At 38.0% G+C, this 21,942-nt stretch overlaps 2 protein-coding genes across 2 annotated transcripts in view; one reads left to right on the top strand and one right to left on the bottom strand.

Annotated features, from left to right (window-relative positions):
• The window catches only part of MCF2 (MCF.2 cell line derived transforming sequence), a 68,155-nt gene extending 58,816 nt beyond the window's left edge, over positions 1 to 9,339 (top strand). Inside the window, exons 26-27 of the mRNA XM_036016434.1 lie at positions 71 to 171; positions 7,612 to 9,339. Coding sequence (XP_035872327.1) covers positions 71 to 171; positions 7,612 to 7,652 — 142 coding nt within the window. The 3' untranslated portion in view covers positions 7,653 to 9,339. The remainder of the gene's footprint in view (positions 1 to 70; positions 172 to 7,611) is intronic.
• The window catches only part of F9 (coagulation factor IX), a 49,414-nt gene continuing 29,765 nt past the window's right edge, over positions 2,294 to 21,942 (bottom strand). Inside the window, exons 8-9 of the mRNA XM_028522953.2 lie at positions 20,247 to 21,206; positions 2,294 to 2,304 (exon numbers count right to left, since the gene is read on the bottom strand). Of these exons, the coding sequence (XP_028378754.1) occupies positions 20,659 to 21,206 (548 nt within the window). The 3' untranslated portion in view covers positions 2,294 to 2,304; positions 20,247 to 20,658. The remainder of the gene's footprint in view (positions 2,305 to 20,246; positions 21,207 to 21,942) is intronic.

Below are 21,942 nucleotides of genomic sequence, written 5' to 3'. Positions count from 1 at the left end.
GTAATGCAATGTCTTTGTTTTTTATTAGCTTATATCATCATTGTTGGCTACTAATTAATTTATTATTTAGGTTGGTGAAAAATCTAAGCAGAAGAAAAAAATGCCTGATTCCAGGGAACAGTTTGCAGATTTTAATCGGTGACTATAGGTTTCGGAATGCCAGAGTTACAGGTATAATATGAACAGACTGTATACTATTTGTTTAAAGGTTAAAAGTTTTCAAGCTTTACCAAGTATAAAATTTGCATAGGGTAACAACCTCTTTGCACTTAGAAATAAAGCTGCAAACATATTACATTAGCTAGGATTTAATAAACATGTTAAACTTTTCCCTACAAGGTTGATAGGTTTGAAAGAGTTTCAGATACTATGGTGTCTTTATTTTTATTTTTATATTTTTATTGTTGTATAATTACAGTTGTCCCCATTTCTTCCCTGTTACTCTCCCCTGTCCCACCCACCCTCACCTCTCACATCTAATCTTTCCCCCTTGTTGTCTTTGTCCTTGGGTCCTTTATACATGTTCCTTCACTTGACCTGGCAGAGAAGATACCATGATCATGTGGTGTCTTATAAGAGATCCTTCAGAACTAAATACTGATAAGATACTTTTAAGGTACCAGCTTTACTACCCAAGAATGCTTTACTAGTGTGTTTTTACTTAGTGCATAGAACATGCCCTTTTCTTATGGTAGGTTTCTGCTGCACACACATACTTCTCTGAGTCTGTGCCCAAGATTTAATGTGTGAAGGTAGTATGCAGCAATGAGAACTAACCTAGTGTTCTATTCTATTAATTCAAACCTTCATACATAAAATTGCTGCATACAGGCCCATATTTTTGTAAATTTTCTCCCTGATACTGAGCTATCTATGAAAAGGCAGCACAAAAGAGAAACCAGACTTGTTTGTGAACAAGATTATTATTTCTATATGTATGTATTTCTAATTTGGACTTGTATCTAAATTCCAGGTAATGGTACATTGTGTTTAGATAAATCTAATAGAGCAGGAGTAACTTATTTGGTTCCAAATTTCATTTAATGGCATAAAATAAAATAAAAGGATGATAGAGCTCAATGTAAATATTAGGTTACATGGGAACCCCACAAATAGAGTCACTTCTTGTTTGGTTGTTTTTTGGGTACTCCAAACCTGAGTCACCTTTCAGATGTTTTCTGCACTAATTGTTGAATTATTTAGATAATTATTGAATTATGGAATTATTTAGATAATTAGTAATCAATCGCTTCTCGGCCTTTTGGCTAAGATCAAGTGTAGATAATTAGTAATCAGAAGAATCTGATATACCATCAATCTGAATTAGGTAACATTCATTTAAAAACCCAACAACTGCAGAATACACCATTACTTTTAAGTATATGTAAAACATTCACCAAGATACAATATATGCTAGGTCATAAAGTAAGTCTCAATAAATTTCAGAAGATTGGAATCATATAAAATCTCAATGGTATTATATTAGAAATCAATAATCCATAAATATTTGGACATTAAATGCCACAAATCTAAACAACTTGTGGAGCAAAGAAGAAAAAGCACAAGAGAAAGTAGAATTTTTTCAAGTTTGATAAAAATGCAATATATCAAAATTTGCAGATGCAGCCAAAGAGGGTGGGAAATGGATAACTTTAAATACTTGTATCACACACTTAAAATTCAGTGTAATTCCCCATATTAACATAATTAAGGGGAAATTTTTGTAATCTTTTCAATAGATGCAGAAAAGTACTTGACAAAACTCTACTCATTCACAATAAAAACTCTCACCAAACTATAAATAAAGGGCATTATCAATCTGATAATGCACTATTGTGAAAAAAATACAGCTAACATCATACCTAATGGTGAAATATTGAAAGTTTTCCCCCTAAGATTGGGAACAAGGCAAGGATATTTATTCTCACCATTTCTATTCAACATTTTTACTGGAAATCCTAGCCAGTGCCATTACTCAAAATAAAGAGATAAACAAAAAGATTATAAAAGAAGATGCAACACTTGTGCTTAGGAGATCATGTCTATGTACAAAACCATTAGGAATCTATACACAAATAGACAATACTAGAAGTAATAAGTAAAAGCAAAGTAATTCTTTGCCTTTCTGCATACAGTTTAGAATCAACTTGTCTTTACTCCCCCATCCCCTGCAATGAACCTGCTAAAATTTTGGTTGCATTAACTCTACAGGTCAATTTGGGGACATGGACTTCTTAACACTGATATTTCCAATTCTTGAACATGATATATATTCCTCCCTTTCTTAGGTCATTTTAAATATATCTCAGCAATGACTCATGCTTGTCAGTATGGAAGCCTCAGACATCTATTGTTAGATCGATTTCTATTTATTATCTGTTTTATATTACCAATGTAAATGGTGTTGTTTCATAAACTTCATTTTAAATTCTCTGTTGCTAAGATACAGAATTACAATTTATTTTGTATAATGATTTTGTATACTACGGCCTAATAAAATTAGGGGCCAAATGTAATTTTAGGACTGTATAAATGTAACGACTACCTAACTAGGGGCAAGGAGCTCTACATTCGGCCCTTTGAAGGCAACCACAAGGCTGATGTGGCCCTTGGTGAAAATGAGTTTGACGCCTGTGCTATAAGGCTACAGTAAATAGAGTGTGGTATAGAAAAACAGCTCAGAAGTAGACCCACATACACATAACCAATTAATGTTCAGTCAAAGTGTCAAGTCAACTGAATGGAGAAAGGAATATTGTTTTATCAAATGATGCTGGTGCGGGACTTCTGGCAAAGATGGAGGCGTAGGTAGACACACTGCCTCCTCCCACAACCAAAAGAAGGATGACAACAATTTAAAAACAACAGCCAGTACCAGTGGAAAATTGAAGTGTATGGAAGTCCTACAACCAAGGAGTTGAAGAAGAGACATTCATCCAGACTGGTAGGAGGGGTGGAGTTGGGCAACTGGGGCGGAGAGGACTCGCAGCAAAGTGGCAGCTGGCAGAACCCGGGTGCGCAGGGTGGTGGCTGGCAGGCCTAGCGAGGCGGTAGTTTGTGGAGCATGGCTTGGTGTGCATGGCAGCGAGTGGACCCACATTCACACACAGTTAACCGGGCAAAACTGGGGAGTGAGATAGACCATGCAACCCAGGGTCCCAGCACAGGGGAATAAAGCCTCAAAACACCAATTGAAAACACCTGTGGGGGTTGAGGTGCCAGAAGAAACTCCCAGCCTCACAGGAGAGTTTGTTGGAGAGAACCACAGGGTCCTAGAGTGTACACAAGCCCACCCACATGGGATTCAGCACCAGAAGGGCCCAATTTGCTTGTGGGAAGTGGGGGAAGTGACAGAAATCTGGCAGAGAGTGGAGCAAGTGCCATTATTTCCTCTCAGACTCCTGTCCCATATACAGCATCACAACCCAGCAACTGGGTTGCCCCCCCGACCCGCCCTGTGAACACCTAAGGCTCCACCCCTCACTACATAACAGGCGCGTCAAAGACAAAAGGCCCAAGTGAAAGAACAGATCAAAGCTCCAGAAAAAATGCAACTAAGGGTTGAAGAGGTAGCCAGCCTATCAGATGCACAGGTCAAAACACTGGTAGTCAAGATGCTCACAGAATTGGTTGAATTTGGTCACAAATTAGATGAAAAAATGAAGGCTATGCTAAGTGAAATAAAGGAAAATGTACAAGGAACCAATAGTGATGGGAAGGATACTGGGACTCAAATCAATGGAGTAGACCAGAAGGAAGAAAGAAACATCAATCAGAAAAGAATGAAGAAACAAGAATTCAAAAAAAATGAGGATAGGCGGCTTAGGAACCTCCAGGACAGCTTTAAACATTCCAACATCTGAATTATAGGGGTACCAGAAGGAGAAGAGGAAGAGCAACAAGTGGAAAAGTTATTTGAAGAAATAATAAAGGAGAACTTCCCAATTCTGGCTAAGAAAATAGACTTCTAGGAAGTCCAGGAAGCTCAGAGAGTCCCAAAGAAGTTGAACCCAAGGAGGAACACAGCAAGGCACATCATAATTACATTACCCAAGATTAAAGATGAGAGGATCTTAAAAGCAGCAAGATAAAAGGAGACAGTTACCTACAAAGGAGTTCCCATCAGACTGTCAGCTGATTTCTCAAAAGAGACCTTACAGGCAAGAAGGGGCTGGAAAGAAGTATTCCAAGTCGTGAAAGGCAAGGACCTACATCCAAGATTGCTGTATCCAGCAAAGCTTTCATTCATAATGGAAGGGCAGATAAAGTGCTTCCCAGATAAGGTCAAGTTAAAGGAGTTCATCATTACCAAGCCCTTATTTTATGAAATGTTAAAGGGACTTATCTAAGAAAAAGAAGATCAAAAATATGAACAGTAAAATGACAACAAACTCACAATTATTAACAACCACACTTAAAAACAAAAATGAAAACTAAGCAAACAACTAGAACAGGAACAGAACCACAGAAATGGAGATCACATGGAGGGCTATCAACAGGGAAGTGGGAGGGGGAGAGAGGGAAAAGGTATAGAGAATAAGTAGCGTAGCTAGTAGGTAGAAAATCGACAGGGGGAGGGTAAGAATCGTATGGGAGATAGACTTCCGGAAAGATGGAGGCATAGGTTGACTCGCCATACCTCCAGGCACAACCAAGATTAGAACAACAATTTAGAGGCAGAATAACACCCAGAACTGACAGAAAATTTATCTGAATGGAAGTCGGACAGCCAAGAAGTTGAAGTGGACCCGTTTATCCAGACTGGTAGGAGGGGCGGGGAGGAGCAGCTGGGCGGCGGTCGCAGCACGCAGAGAACTGAGAGAACTGGGAGAACTGGGTGCATAAGGCATCCGGGGCACGCAAGATTGCAGTGGGTGGACCCTGAGTACGCAAGTGGCAGCTGGCGGACCCAGTGAGGTGGTGATTGTGGACCAGGGCAGAGTGCGCAACCCAGGATCCCAGGGAAGGGACTGAGGTCTCAGGAGAATGGAGCTACCGCCATTGTTCCCTCCCGCCCCCGCCCCCACATACAACGTCATAATCTAGTGACTGGGGTGCCCAGCCTCGGTGAACACCTAAGGGTCTGCCCCTCACTGTAACAGGAGCGACCAGACCGAAGAGAGAGAGAGAGAGAGAGAGAGAGAGAGAGAGATGTCTCAAACAGAGAAACAGATCAATGCCCCAGGGCTCATTCTTTTGAATGACGAAGAGATAGCCAATCTATCAGATGCACAGTTCAAAACACTGGTGATCAGGAAGCTCACAGAATTGGTTGATTTTGGGCACAAATTACATTAAAAAATGCAGGTTACCATAAAAGAGATGAAGGAAGATGCACGGAGAACCAATAGTGATGGGAAGGAAACTGGGACTCAAAACAATAGAGGGGACCAGAAGGAAGAAAAAGCAACCAAAGAGGAAAGAATGAAGAAATAAGAATTCAAAAAAAACGAGAAGCTTAGGAACCTCCAGGACATATTTAAACGTTACAATATCCGAATTATAGGTGTACCAGAAGGGGAAGAGGAAAAGCAACAGATTGAGCACGTACTTGAACAAATAATAAAGGAGAACTTCCCCATTCTGGCAAAGGAAATAGACTTCCAGGAAATCCAGGAAGCACAGAGAGCCCCAAAGAAGTTGGACCCAAGAAGAAACACACCAAGGCACATCATAAGCCAAGGTAAAAATGAAGGAGAGAATCCTAGAAGCAGCAAGAGATAAGGGGACAGTCACCTACAAAGGAGTTCCCATCAGACTGTCAGCTGATTTCTCAAAAGAGACCTTACAGGCAAGAAGGGGCTGGAAAGAAGTATTCCAAGTCATGAAAGACAAAGACCTACATCCCAGATTACTCTATCCAGCAAAGCTTTCATTTAGAATGGAAGGGCAGATAAAGTGCTTCTCAGATAAGGTCAAGTTAAAGGAGTTCATCATCACCAAGCCCTTATTTTATGAAATGTTAAAGGGAATTATCTAAGAAAAGACGATAAAGAAAAAACATGTATAGTAAAAGGACAGCAAACTCACAATTATGAACAACCACACCTAAAGCAAAACCAAAAGAAACTAAGCAAACAACTAGAACAGGAACAGAACCACAGAAATGGAGATCACATGGAGGGTTAGCAACAGGGGAGTGGGAGGAGGAGAGAGGGGGGAAAAAGTACAGAGAATAAGTAGCATAGATTGTAGGTTGAAAATAGACAGGGGGAGGGTAAGAATAGTATGGGAAATGTAGAAGCTGAAGAACTTATAAGTATGACACATGGACATGACTAAAGGGGGGGATATGGGTGGGAGAGGGTGTACAGGGTGGAGGGGAGTGAAGGGGGAAAATGGTACAACTGTAATAGCATAATCAATAAAATATATTAAAAAAGAATAGTGTGGGAAATTTAGAAGCCAAAGAACTTCTAAGTATGACACATGGACATGAACTAAAGGGGGAAATGGGGGTGGGAGAGAGTCGCAGGGTGGAGGGGAGTGAAGAGGGGAAAATGGGACAACTGTAATGGCATAACCAATAAAATATATATATTTTTAAAGTGGTGCTGGTGCAACTGTATATCCACAAGGTGAAAAAATGAACTTTTATCCCTTCACCTCACTAGTCCATATACAAAAATTAATTTGGATTGGATCATAGACCTAAACATAAAAAGCTAGAATCGTAAAGTTCCTTTTTTTCCCCAGGAGCAATTACTATTTTCTTACTGTATTTTCCTATTACCATTTATCCGTTTTATTCCCCCCTCGCCCCACCCCCCTCAATCACCACACTGTTGTCCACATCCATGAGTCTTTTTTTCCCTTTTTTGCTTGATCAAAAACAAACACAGAACAACATATTCATGGCTAAGTGGTTAACAATGTTTTTTATTGTCTTTCTATTACAGTTGTCCCAATTTTCCTCCGTTGCTCTCCCTGCCTTGCCCATGACCTGCTTCCGCAGTCAGTCCCCACCCTGTTGTCCATGTGCACGGGTCTTTCATACATGCTCCTTGTGTAGTGCCTTCCCCTTCTTTCCATCATTATCACCCTTCCCTCTCCCTCAAAAAACTAAAAATGGAACTGCCTTTTGACCTGGCAATTCCACTGCTGGGAATATACCCTAAGAACCCTGAAATACCAATCCAAAAGAACATATGCACCCCAATGATCATAGCAGTACAATTTACAATAGCCAAGTGCTAGAAGCAACCTAAGTGACCATCAGTAAGTGAGTGGGTCAAAAAACTGGTACATTTACACAATGGAATTCTATGCAGCAGAAAGAAAGAAGGAGCTCCTACCCTTTATGATAACAATTTCATTTTTATACAGGGCAGAAAAAGCACTAAGCAGAAAAGATAAGTATCAAACAGATATACAAAGAAACATTGCACTTTACAACATTAAAAATTATGCCTATTAGAATAAGATAAAATCTAAGATGCTAACATTTGGAATACTTCCTAAGCCAACTATGTGTTGTAATGAATCACATTTCCCCCAAATTAACTGATTCCATCTTGTACTTTAGTATCAGTGTTAATAATTATAGCACAGAGAACATTTTTGGCCTGAAAAGTCACTTGAATATTAACATCATTCTTCATTATTTTGTAGATGCTGCTCTGAGTAACTCAAGGAAACTAACTTCCCCTTGAATTAAAGGAGAATGAATAGACTTGTAAAATTAAGATTTCCTTTGGAGGTGTGAACTAGATTATATTTCGTAAAAGTGTTACAGTAAACAGCACAAGAGTCAGGATGATCCTGTGCTGCCCATGACATTCACAGAATCTCCTCAAGACTGAGGTGGACTTCATCATTCACAGTTTGTCTCATTTTTGCAAGAAGCATCTTCACACCTTCCATTCCCCGCAGGTGAAAAAATGCAGTATTTGTTTCCAAGTAGGGTTTTTTTTTTTTATGGCATGCATTCAGATTCTATCTAAAAAAATTGGAGATGAATTAGTTTGAACATTTATAGATAAAAGACTACCTGTAGTTTTGTTGGTAACTTCAGGAACAAAACAAAAATCCAAAGAGAGAGGAGAGAGAATCAGAAATTTTAAACTACCTTGTTAAGTCATAGTTTATTATTTAATTCTGTTACCTATGTGACTAAAACACCAAAGGGAGATGTTCTGAAGGACCTCTTTTGCACTTTTGGCTGGTATTTAAGGTTTTCAGAGCTGTCTTATAGTTTTAAAAAGATCCAAAGCTAAAAGTCCTGTAGTTAGGATGTGTTGAAGTTTACATTTTATGCATTGCAATTTAATTTAGATACACCTGTCACAGCTTTAAGTTAAATATTCATGTATGCACAAGAGGTGTTCCTGTAACGACGCCCTACTTTCCAGTGTCTTTACTTGCTTTTGAATTTTCTGGAAAAATATCTGTTGTAGTAAAGGTTTTCTTATGTTGTGTTTCTTTCTAGGTTTGTTTTTTTGTTAAAATAATACATGTATAGATGTCTTTCTTTTATGTATGTATACAGTGTGATGACTTGTTTTAAAGTGCAGGGCCAGCTGTTGCATGCAGTATTGAATTGATGCTTGGAGTAGTTTATATCAAGTCCACTGAAGACAGTGGTTTGAAATTGCTGCCTTTTGAATCATGGATTATGCATTTTGTTATCAAGTTGGCATATTAGGTGCATGTTTTTTGATGAAATGTGTTACAATAAACACTTCAATAACTATATAATACAAAAATATTTTATCTTTTAATTAGGTTTGTGTGTCATATCAAGATCATAGTTTATGCCAATGGTATCATTTGATGTAACAATTTGTATGGCAAACCAGTTGTATTTTGTTCAAAGATACCTGGAAATTATAAATCTTCTCATGTACACTTGCTGGAATTTATGATGGTTGATTTATGAGTCACTCATGAAAATGCCCATATATTTGATATTTTACTTAATGCTTCTGCAAAAATAACAACAAAATGAAATTAAAATTCATTTCTTTTGTGTGCTGATCCTGTGGTTAGAAGACAATTAGGAGATAAAATTTTTGAATAACAATGCCCTTCTGCACAAAATGTTTTAATTTCATGGTATTAAACTAGGGATTTTAATCATTTAAGACAATACTGAATTCTATAGATTCAAGAATATAGTTAGAGTCTTTTAATATTTTAATCACTGTACAATGAATGCTTCATTTGTATATGTAACTGCACTGTATTCCTTTTATTGGGCTATAAGAGTGTTACTATAAAATATAGCAGCAATTTCCCTTTAAGTCTTCAAATTTTAATTACATTGTAAGTGTACTTACAATGTAAATATACTTGTTTTAATTCCACATTAAAAATGTCCATCCTTAAATTCATTCACATACTTTTTCAGCTTAGTATAGTATCAATTATATACTGAAAACTATTTCCTCCTAGTTTATTAGTTATACTTTTGTAGGCATCATATGCATTTTGAGTTAAATGTTTACCTTCAGCCTAACTTGATGATTCTCTGAGAGAGACAGAGATAGACAGAGATATCTGAGTAGCAATAGGGTAAAAAGCCTGCTTGAAAAAGCTTCCTCACCCAAATCTAGGATAGCAATAAATGAGGTTTCCTGGGTTCAATAGCCAAGTTTATGAGTTGATATTTTTGCACACTGAGAAAATCTTCTTCCATATAATGGAGCCCAAGGAAACCTGGAGAGCATCTAGATACCTGTGATTATCTTCTGAGCCATTGCTTGCAAAGGATTCTTAGTTGAGTTTGCCAGACTTAATGGTTTCTTTCACAGCCTATTTGGGTTCCAGAACTTGTGTTTTGATATTTGTTAGGAGACAAAAGCGTAAGAAGCTGGTTTGATTGACTCTTCCACCATTTAAAACCTGAGATTGTTTGCAATGGCTTAATGAGCACCCCATCACAGGGTCAACTATTTCCCATGCCTTTAAATTTATTTTTGAGCTCTTTGGAAGACGTGTGATCAGTGAAGTAGTTAATAAGTTGATCCAACTCCAAAGAACACCTTGAAAATTAAAGTGTAATTAAGTTTTTATTCCTATGTTGGCTGAGGAGTAAATGTTATTATTGATGTTTTTCCAAAATCATGTGTCAGTCTCACAATGTAGAATATATATATATATATATATATATTCTACATTCTATATTCTATATATATATATATATATATATATATATATATATATATATATATATATTCGTTACAAAAAACACCCTGGCATCTAAGCTACAATATACTGTTACAAAAAGAGAAAATTTCAGAGTGTATTTTTGAAAGTGTAAGGGTGTGTAAGAAATGCTCCACTTGAAGAAAAATTAGGTCAATGATTTTGTTTGGGGTTTAGTCAGAAATCAATCCAGTTTCACACTTTCTCTGAGAGAAATGCTTATTAAATATAGTAATGCATATTAATATACTAGACCACAGGAATCAGCTTCCCACAAGGGCAGTACTTTCTAGAGTCTCAATGAATCAAGTATCAAATTGTCAAAACAAGTCATTTTTATTCCATTTCAGTACACTTTTGTACATTGATTTGGAATGGTCAGTTTGCAATTAGTCTTATGGGGCCTGCCCAAGGACAGCAAAATGCTTAGGAACAAAACAGTATTAAAAATAAAACCTAAACCTTTTATATTTTTGTTCAAAAGAAAATTTATAAAAGTTATAACAGGCACTGTTTTAGAGAAATATTTTTTAACTTTATTGTTGGCATTATTACAGATATCCCCATTGCCCCCCAACTTTGCCCACCTCCACCCAGCCCCTGCCCTCCTTGCCTCTGCCATCACCACACTGTTGTCTGTGTCTATGGGTTATGCATACATGTCCTTCATCTAATCCCTTCACCTTCTTTCATCCAGCCTTCCCCTCCCCACTGACAGCTGTCGGTCTGTTTCATGTTTCCATGCCTCTGTTTCTGTTTTGTCAGTCTATTTTGTTCATTAGATTCCACATATGAGTGAGACCATATGGTATTTGTCTTTCTCTGACTGGCTTATTTCACTTAGTATAATAATCTCCATGTCCATCCATGTAACAATAGGCACATTTTTAAAAACATAATTCTTTCTTAGTTCAAAATGTATTTTCTGTATTAAGGCTCATGGCACATTCAAGTCTTACATTTTTCCTTGCACTCTGTGAGGGTCTAACCCAATATTTGTTGATGACCTCATTTTCACATATATGGACTAGCACATGAAATTCTAAGGAGATAGTTTCAGCTGATGTCCACCAAATAAGACTAATAAGGTATATCGAGAAGAGCCAGTGAAGTTGGACTTTGTGAGAGTGTATTCCTTAGGCTAAACAACTTTCCTTAAACCAAAACAAAAATAAAATATAAACCATTTGAAAGATACATTTTGTGTAAGTATTTGTGAGATAGACTCACTAACTCAATCACTGTGAAAATAACAAACTCAATACAACCAGGCTGGAGATGAAATTAAAATATAACAGAGCAGGAGAGGAAGTCAGAAAGATTGGAAGCATGAGACAAACTGGATATGCTGAGGCTTTTCTTAGTTAAAATTTTATCTCAGTTGGATAGTGAATGTCCTCTTTTACATGGCAAGCTATGAGAGAAATCAAATGAGAACAAATAAAACGTGACTAATTTTCAACCATAATTAAAATGCTTAAAAGGAAAAATTATAGTGGATGTTTTGAAATTTAATATTAGGAGCTAAAGTGCTTCTAATATTACAGACCCCAAGGAAGATGCAAGACTGTACCAGACTGTACCTGTACCTTTACAGCTAGTTTTAAGATCCCTCAATTCAATGCAAAGTTGGCATTTAAAATATTAGTATTAGCTTAAAAACCTACCTATACTGCTAAAAACATCAGGTATTAGGAAGGACATAAAGCAAAAAGAACTCTTCCACATTGCTACAGGCAGCATAAATTAGCACAACCCTTTTGTGAACAATTTACTAATGCCAAGTGAAGTCGAAGTCTGTACTGTAAGGCTGACCAACTCCACTCCTAAGTGTCTACCTTGGAGAAGCATATGTGCTCAAGGACACACATGGGCCAGAAAGTTTATAGTAGAATTGTTTGGAAGAGTGACATATTTGGAGACAACATGAATGGCCATGGACGCTAGAAGAGGTAACTAGATTATGGAATATCATATAATCAAATACTAGGTAGAAATGAAATGAGTGATGTTGACCTGTATCAACATCAGTGAATTTCACAAGAAACAAATTGCAGAATAGGTACAATATGACCTCATTCGTAAAGTTTTAAAGTATGCAAAACAAAATGTATAATGGACAATTTAGACTAAAGGTATATGGGTAGGCTAGATAGTGATGAATACCACATTAAGGATGGTGGCTACCTCTGAAGGTAGGTGGGCGGAAGAGAAGGAATGGATGAGTGTTGGTGCTTAAGACTTCATGACATTATTCTCTGTACATTTTTATATGTCTGAAACATTTCACACTAAAAAATTCTGCTCACTTTAATTTAGTACTGGAAAAGTAAAGTATAATACCATGTGCCCCGATGACTGAAGTGTACTAAAACTGTGTGACATCTTACCTTCCATGCATGCCTGTGGGACTTTCTTTTTTATCTTACATGCTGGTGAAAATAACAGTTAAGAACTCTTTCCCACAGTCTTTATAAATAAATTACAAATTGCTATGAACTAATGTACCTGAAAAAAAAAACTACCATAGAATAAAGCTCCGTTGACTTAACAATGTGTGAATGTGTGTTGTATAGGAGAAATATTTGCACTTAAGAAATATTATGTTTTGCTCTGACCAGTGTGGTTCAATGGATTGGTTGAGTGTCGCCCCACAAAGTGATAGGTCACTAGTTCGATTCTAGTCAGGGCACATGCCTGGGTTGCCAGTTGGGTCCGCAGTTGGGGTGTGTCTGAGAGGCAACCACACATTGATGATTCTCTCCCTCTCCTTCTCCCTTCCTCACCCTCTCTAAAATAAATAAATAATTTATCTTTAAATATTTTAAAGAAGAAATGTTTTATTTTACAGCATAAAATAATGACTCATTGCCATCTGAGAACAACTTTAAAGGCCTGTTTTTTTTCAGTATTTCTAGCTCATGAACATTTAGCTTCCTTAAACAACTTTACATTTTAATTTATAGTGTATTTAGTGCTCACTCATAGCAATAATTGATTAGAAGATTGAAAATTATGAACGTTTAGTCAAATATCTAGAATGTATCCATGTGGTATGTTTGTAAATGTTAAACAACTGAATGTCTTAAAAATATGTACTTGTAGTATTTGTCAATATCTATGGTATAAATATCTCTACAATGGTGGATTTCAAGCTACTGACATGAAATCTCTGAACTGGGAGTTGGAAAGAAATGTACAAAATTGGCATTTAGGAGTTGGTACAAGCCAGTCCCAGCATACCACTGATTCTGTCTTATGAAAAAGATACAGTGGTAGGCCCATAGTAAGCATTCAGTAAAATTCCATTTTGGACTGTGGTAAGACTTTTGAATTTTAACTCAGCATTAGATAATGTGTGGTTATCCTCTTAGCATGTTAGCCAAATTTACATTTTCTAAACAAATGATGCAGAGATTCTAATCTTAAAGCATGATTGTGTAGAACTCTAGAAACAGCACCTGGAAGAGGCTATGGACAGTGAAAAACATGCGAGGTGTATTGAGAGAAATCCAATCCCTGTGACCAAGAATGACAACTTAATTCAGATATAAAACCTGAAGATCCAAATAAAACCCAAGAGCTGACTTAAGGAAAAACAAGGTATAACAACAAAATACCTACCAAAACAAAGATACAAAGCATAGACAAGAGATAATACAGCTTCAGAGAACACAGACACAAAAGCAATAAATGTTAAGAGGAAAAAGCCACAGCTATAACCATAGCCATCTAGGCTAATGTTTTTTACATTTCCTGGAAATTAGTGATAACTCCATTTTTATATCCTTGGAAAGAAATCAATGTAGGAGGTCTCTCTATATTTGTCTGCTTCCCTTCCTATGACATAGTCCCTTATGTGTTCAGGATGACTATCTCATTCCTAACTTAGATGACTGAGTTTTGTACTAATGGTTCAATAACAAGGATTCCTGGAATTCTCAGAGACTTGTTGCATTCTTAATTTAGCTTTTTACTTTTAGAGCTGAGTTTTTAAAAAATATTTTAGTTATTTATTTTTAGAGAGAGGGGAAGGGAGGGGGGAAGAGAGGGAGAGAAACAATTGATGTTTCTCTCCCTCCCTGCCTTTGCATGCTCCCCAACTGGGGACCTGGCCTGCAACCCAGGCATGTGCCCTGACTGGGAATTGAACCAATGACCTTTTGGTTTGCAGGATAATGCCCAATCCACTGAGTCATACCAGCAAGGGGTAGAGCTGAGTTTTAATATCATGAAAATGCATGCTTATTTTTGTAAATATTCCAAGAGGAAGTTGGAAATTTACACACACACAGTGTGTGTGTGTGTGTGTGTGTGTGTGTGTGTGTATACTTTTTAGACAGATGGGGATGGAGGGAGAAAGAGAAGGAGAGAAATGTCAATGTGTGGTTGCCTCTCCCATGCCCCCAACTGGGGACCTGGACCAAAACCTAGGCATGTGCCCTGACTGGGAATTGAACTGGCGGACCCTTTGTTTTGCAGACCAGTGCTCAATCCACAGAGCCAGACCAGCCAGGGCAGATTTTTATATACAGATCTTTACTAAAACGTGTAACGTATAGATCATGAGATCCCCCTTTTTTATGAGGTCAGCCTTTAAGCCACCTCATGGTTACTGATCTGGAGGTGCTAAATACAGGATTTCTAAAAGTTCAAGAATGACACATCCAGGAGATTTACTATGTTGGCAACTTTTTATAGATTTGGATCTCATGTTTAACGTTGCAATGGAGCAACCTTTTGAAGGGAAGTGTTTGGAATCAGGAATATCTGTGTTCCTATTTCAATTCTTCTTTCAACCAAGAGGGTAATTCTTCTACCAGAGTGAAATGATCTGGCCAGGAGTTTGAAATATTCCTGTGAGGGTGTGGAGAAACTTTGGTCCTGTTCCAGAAGCTGTTGTCTCTCTATCTATATGTATAAGAAAGGGTCTTCCTGCTGTTCATCCCTTCTGATACCTTTATCCACAGCAGGGGTTGAGATGAACTTTGGGAATTTCAAGGCAAGCCATAACCCTAAAGAGAGGGTGAAAAAAAGTATGCCTTGAAAGTACAATTGGAGAAAATGAGTAGAGTGATCTGTGTACCTGGACTGGGTGAAAAGGGTCAGAGTGCCACAGCCTTCTCCTTGCCGTAATTCCCTCAGCAGCCTCCATATTTTGCAGAACATGCTAGTTTTTGTGGCTTTAATCATGACATTTGGAGATGGCATAAGCTTCAGGTTTAAAAAGAGCCCTGATTCCTACATGCTTTATCCAGACAGACCTGTCAACCACTGAAGTCTGTTTCCCAGTCACACACATCTGCCACTGCATTGTCAGAATCTCACCTTCAGTGGGCCTTTGAAGCTTTTCTTCAACCTTGAAGTGATTCTGGAGTAGTCTGCTGTCTTGGTGGGCCACATATGGCTTACCCAGCAGAGTTGCAATGAAGTGAGTTGAAATGTTGCTTACATTACTGTGTGCCAGGTGACACTGATGAATGTGCTCTAGAAGTCAAATGTCACATCTGGAAGGCCCAGTAATCACAGCTGGTTAAAAACCAGACACCAGCAGCACAAGTCCATTCCATGTGTATGATGGGGAACCCAAAAACCCCCAAATTATCTTCTGGAGGGCAAGCCCCTTGAAGTACAGGCTTCCCCTGACAGGTGAGTGTTCTAGGAATCCATCTGTATGAGTGTACCAGTGGCGTTGTTGTAAGAGGCTGTGACTGGCTTCAGTGAATTTGTTTTCAAGACTTTCAGTGTGTTTGCCCATTTCATGATGGGTGACTTATGAGTACACCTGCCCATACCACACTGAGTGTTCAGCAGTTTTTGACTAAAAACATCATGGCCTCCATGCCCTACCCTCCCTATTCACCCAATTTCACCCCAAATGACTTTTTTTGGTTTCCCTGGATGAAAAAATTCCTCAAAGTGAAACATTTTTCTGATGTGAAAGAGGTAAAACAAAAAAATATGGCAGAAGCACTAAACGGCATCAAAATCGACAAGTTCGAAAACTCTTGAGCAATGGAAAAAAGTCTTGACAGGTGTATTACATCAAATGGAGAGTCTTTGAAGGTGACTGAAGTTTAAACGTAAGAATAAATACACAATATTTTACAAATAAATTCTGGTTCTCTAGGGTCCCCCATCAAATTTACTGAGTGCCTACTATGAGTCAGGGACTGTACTTTCAGTTTATTATTTGACTGCCACTCTGCTTTTCAGGCTATCTGTTCATCTTCTTGATTTAGTCAGTTGTTTGTCAAGCATTACTAATAAGAATTCCAGGCAGTTTCAGTCCCAGGTTTGCTGAAAGGATCGCCACCAATGCAGAATTCTCCAGTTGCTCTAAAAATATAGACAGTGCTCCAGTCAAAAAAGCACTATGCTTTCATAGTATGGAGTGGGAGACCTGACTTCTATTCTAGTTTTGGCTCTGCCACTGTTAGTTTGGGCCTAGCCTTATCTTAGCTTCAATTTCTTTTTTTAAATATTTTATTTATTTATTTTTAGAGAGGGAAGGGAAGGAGAAAGAGAGAGAAACATCAATGTGCGGTTGCTGGGGGTCATGGCCTGCAACCCAGGCATCTGCCCTGACTGGGAATCGAACCTGCGACACTTTGGTTCACAGCCCACGCTCAATCCACTGAGCTACGCCAACCAGGGGCTTCAATTCCTTTATTTTTTTGTTTTCAGATTTTATTTATTTATTTTTAGAGAGAGGGATAGGGCAGGAGAGAGGGAGAGAAACATCAATGTGTGGTTGCCTCTTACACATCCCCCACTGGGGACCTGGCCCGCAGCCCAGGCAAGTGCCCTGACTGGGAATAGAACCAGTGATCCTTTGGTTTGCAGGGCAGCTCTCAATCCACTGAGCCACCCCAGCTAGGGCTCAGCCTCAATTTCTTCATCTGTTAAATGGGCAGAGTGGTTATGATATTGCCTACAGGCCTTTGCAGCTCTGACATTCTTAAATTGGATGCTGTTAGATTGCATTCAGAAATTGTTGCAAAATTATAATGAAGCAGTTTTGTGAACTGGTCTGTCATGGTTCAGGTGAGTAGGGAGAAAACCCATTATTTTTCCCTTGGCACAGAAAATTGAACCATGCTTAGTTTCTATCTGCACGAAGCATCTAATATTCAAAAAGAACCAAAAACAATTATACTTAAATTAAAATGACCGTACTATATTAACATACTTTTCTTCACTCAGTGAGAGTTCTATTTTAATCTGTCATTTCCAGTATTGCAGCAGCATGTATGTTTCAGCCCATATAGGATAAGAAGCTACAGCAATTTTGAAAGCATTAATGATTCTTATATGGCAATTTCAAATGCTCTAGGTAGCATCCAGGGGGGCATGGCTCTGAAGATGTTGGCTCTTAAGTGCACTTGAAGGACCCATGTGTTTAATGATGGCAACATGCTACAGGTGGCTCATGATCAATTCACTCATTTCTGAGCTCATGGCAAAAAGGATAACTGTGGCTTAGACATTTATGGGTCTAGGATCTCCTTCTGTGACAGAAAAGACCAATCACAGAAGGTGTAAGTCTATGCCCCCACCGCTGCCTTTGTAAGGGGTAGTCTCCATGGCAACAAGGCCAGAGTGACTCGCTTTTACCAATTGCAGAGCACTGTAGACCCAGTCATTAAAATGCTAAATTAATGTGTCTAAAGACCTTTGGTCATTAAAATTTGAAGTAACATGTTTCCATGCATGAATTAGTATCCTCTGTAAACCTAAGATGGACAATTACAGTGTCTCCCTCCCTCTCTCCCTTCTTTAGCCAAAAATTGCAGGACTGATTTCTTTTTTTTTTATTAAACCTCAATCTCATTCATTATTTAGGTATGGCCTCTTTACATGACACAATACAATGCTTGTTCCTACTCTGGAATAAACATGGATTCAGATTCAGCTGACATTTATTGAGCATCTAGTGGGTAGTAATACAGTTAGCACTGACAAAGCAATTTACATACATTATTTTAGTTAACTCACAACATATATAAATAAGGATTGAAATTTAATGAACACATTTAATGAAATTTAATGGATGGTGTAGCTGAGTGGATTGAGCATGGACTGGGAACCAAAGGGTCGCTGGTTCGATTCCTAGTCAGGGCACATGCCTGAGTTGCAGGTCAGGTCCCTAGGACTGGGTGCGCGAGAGGCAACCACACATTGATGTTTCTCTCCTTTTCTTCCCCTCCCTCTAAAAATGAATAAATAAAATCTTTTAAAAAAGAAATTTAATGAACACCAATGATATGTGGCACAGAGTAATCTCTGTTTGAATATTTTTTTATTTTAATCATTGTTCAAATACAGTTTTCTCCCTTTTACTCCCAAAGAATATTTTTTAAATAAAGAAATATAAGCACAGCCTATCAAAGTCAATAAGGACTTTTGGAGAGAATCCTGTCAAAATCCTTCATTATACAAATGGAGAAATCAAAGGCCAAAATGTAGAGTGACTTATGCAAGACCATATTCGCAGCTGCTTGAACTCAGTTCTGTCCCAGGAGGATCCACACTCAAGTGAAAACTGAGACACAACAGAGCATCAAAACTCTGATGTGTTGCGTTGCTTTTGGACACATTCTTCTGATTGTTAGGATGAATGTAGTGTTTGGGATTCTTTTCTGTGAATGATTCAACAAGAAACACTTTTTGAGAAATTGAGAAATACATTTATTGATATATTTTTAAAAGATTTTCATTTATTTTTAGAAAGGGAAGGGAGGGAGATAGAGAGATAGAGATAGATGATAGATAGATGATAGATAGATAGATAGATAGATAGATAGACAGGGAAAGAAACATCAATGTGCGGTTGCTGGGGGTTATGGCCTGCAACCCAGGCATGTACCCTGGCTGGGAATCGAACCTGCAACACTTTGGTTCGCAGCCCGCACTCAATCCACTGAGCTACGCCAGCCAGGTATTGATATTTATTTTGAAAGACTAAGCTATTAACTGTAATAACTTGAAAAAAATCAGCAATAGCGAGGTCTGGCTGGGGTGACCAGTTCACATCAACTAAATTCAGAAGGCTGATGTATGAACCAGAGCACTGGTTTATTAATTCATAAAGGGAGATATTCTGTCTAATCAACTGAAGTACACATGTTGGCTGGTCAGCAACTGTGTAGAAAATCCAATATAGAAGGCCTATTATAATAAAAAAGTTGCTTGGTGGGCATGAAACCAGAAAAGGGAGAGTCAATTGGCTCATTGGAATGACTCACGTCTGTGAACCTGGTGCACCCTTCTCCACTACAGGGATACACTAGTTAGAGGGACATGATGCTAATGTTCTCTGTTTTGGGCAACTTCTTCCTTAGCCCTGGTCAGTACTGGAGACACACTGATGAATTCTTCCTTGCAGAATTCATATAACCTGAGTATTCTCTTTATCTTAATGTTTTTTCAGCTTTCTTAGTTACAATACCACATCAACTTGCATTTATAGAGCCACTTCTGGTCAGACCTCCATAACAACACAATTACAAGATCTTAGGGAACTATTCTGATAAGGCATTTCTTCAATTACATTTTTATTTTAATAACGTGACTCTCTGAGAGGAACATTTCACCCAAGTTCTTTAGGACTTACTTAATCCCTATGTTTAGATAAGCAAGTCCAAGACTAAACTGAAGGTAAGTCTGGGTTTGACAGACATATATAATTGTGTGTACCAGTAAAACAGTATGATGTTCCCCTTCCCTCCTCTACGTGTCAGGGGAAGGGGGGAGAGAGAGAAAAAAAAACTATTTGGAGATTAAAAGTTGGAAAAGTTAAAGGATGCAAAAATAAGGGTACAGAAGTAGTGTTTCTTATGAGTTTTAACCTGTCAGCTACTCCTGTATTCTTCCTTTATGAGTGTAGTGCTGGACTTGTGATGGAATAGACCAAATATCCTGAATACACTTCTAATACATGTTGGTGTTTTGGTAGGAAAGGTAAGAACTGGAACATGGCGTCCTGCTAAGGAGGGAGAATCAGGAAGTTGCTTCAGTGGATAAACATAATGCCTTGATGGGCAGGATAAAGAAGTTAACTTCCCAGTGCTTTTATGTCCAAAAATTCTTACCACAACATACAGGTCCAACACAAATAACACTTATTTTATATTACAAAATCTTTTATTACAAAATCATAAGCTTGTAATTCTGCAACACAACAATATCACAGTCAAGCACACCATATGACATTTTAGGTGAAATGTCCAAATTAAAACTATAAATTACTTACACCTGTATTATTTTCCTACCAACCACACTCAAGCAGGCCTTACTTCTGCTGGACCCTGTATTTTCAAGTGATTACATTTTCTAATCTACTTGTTCTAGTAAAATATCAGTTCTAGATAGACTTCTCCCATAAACTGCAAAAGCAATATTCATAGAATGTATATATTCAAATTTGATGAGATAGAAAAGTGATTAGTTAGTAAATGACCTTGTTAATTTTGAACCCCAAATGTGTTAATCTTAAACATACATTTTTCTTTAAGTGAGTTTTGTTTTTTCCTTAATCCAGTTGACATACAGGGATACCCTGGTATATATTCCATATTTTCCTTTCACTGCACACTCTTCACCCCAGCTAATAATTCCAGTTAAGAAACTGATGCCTTCCACTTCAGTAACATGGGCCCCCCCACTGTCTCCTTGGCATGAATCTTTCCCTCCCTCATGGAAGCCAGCACAGAACATGTTATTATAGATAGTGACCTTTGTGGAGTGAAGGCATGTGGCTCGGTCAACAAGTGGAACTTTAAGGTACTGAAGAACTGAAGCTGATCTCCCTCTGTTGAAGACTCTCCCCCAGCCACTCACTGTGCCAGACCCAAAATTAAGGAAGATGTTTGTGTATTTCTTGTCAGCAATGCAAATAGGTGTTACATAGTTGTTCAGCATTAAGGGTTTATCCAATTCCAGAAGGGCAATGTCGTGGCTGTACTTATTAATAGTTGCATTGTAGCTGTGGTGAAGAATAGTGCGAATCACATTTCGCTTTTGTTCTGTTTGTTCCTCCATCTCAGTGTTATGTTTACCTATTGAAAACAGATTTCTTTGTCAGTCACTGTCTTTCCCATAGAGAAACATTTTCCCATAGACACATTTTCCAAGTGTCCACCAAGCATCAATTACTTAACTAGCATTTCACCCACTGAAAATAAATTTATCTTCAGTCACAAATAGTCTTTCACATAAAGAAACAGGCCTTCAGAGTGTCCACTCAGCATCACTCAATTAAGTGGCAGCCAAATATCAAAGATCTTAATCTTACATTGGTATCATTTGGGTAAAATGTAATGAGGGCCAATGCATAGTTTTCAGACCAAAACATGGTTTAAGACCCATCTTAGAGATGGTTTCATTCACCCTTGCTGTTACAAGTCTTAACGTTGTTTGCAGGTGATAATCTGCTTGTCATGAATTATTCTAGACTTTCCCAATTGCAAGTATTTTGGCTCCTTTTTATGGTCATTCATTCAAATGTTAGTTGAGGGTCCACTACAGGTTGTGCAGGGGCCAGCGATACAAAGATCTGTGATATGACACAGCTTTTGGGAAGGCTCAGTCTTGTAGTGACATCAATATAGAATTGTTTTTCACTGAAGTGAGTACTAATATGGGTACACAAAAAGAACTCTGGGGAGCTTGGCGGATAAAACAAGTTGGGCTTTGAAACTATGGCCCTTCTACCATTAACCCAACTTATTTATCAATGATCTTTTTAGACTTTGGTAAAATATGATATACTAGTCTTATAGAAGATCTAGTGAT

The sequence above is a fragment of the Phyllostomus discolor genome, chromosome X (genome assembly GCF_004126475.2).
Source record: "Phyllostomus discolor isolate MPI-MPIP mPhyDis1 chromosome X, mPhyDis1.pri.v3, whole genome shotgun sequence".
Taxonomy (NCBI): Eukaryota; Metazoa; Chordata; class Mammalia; order Chiroptera; family Phyllostomidae; genus Phyllostomus; species Phyllostomus discolor.
This window is presented reverse-complemented; position numbering and strand designations above follow the sequence as displayed.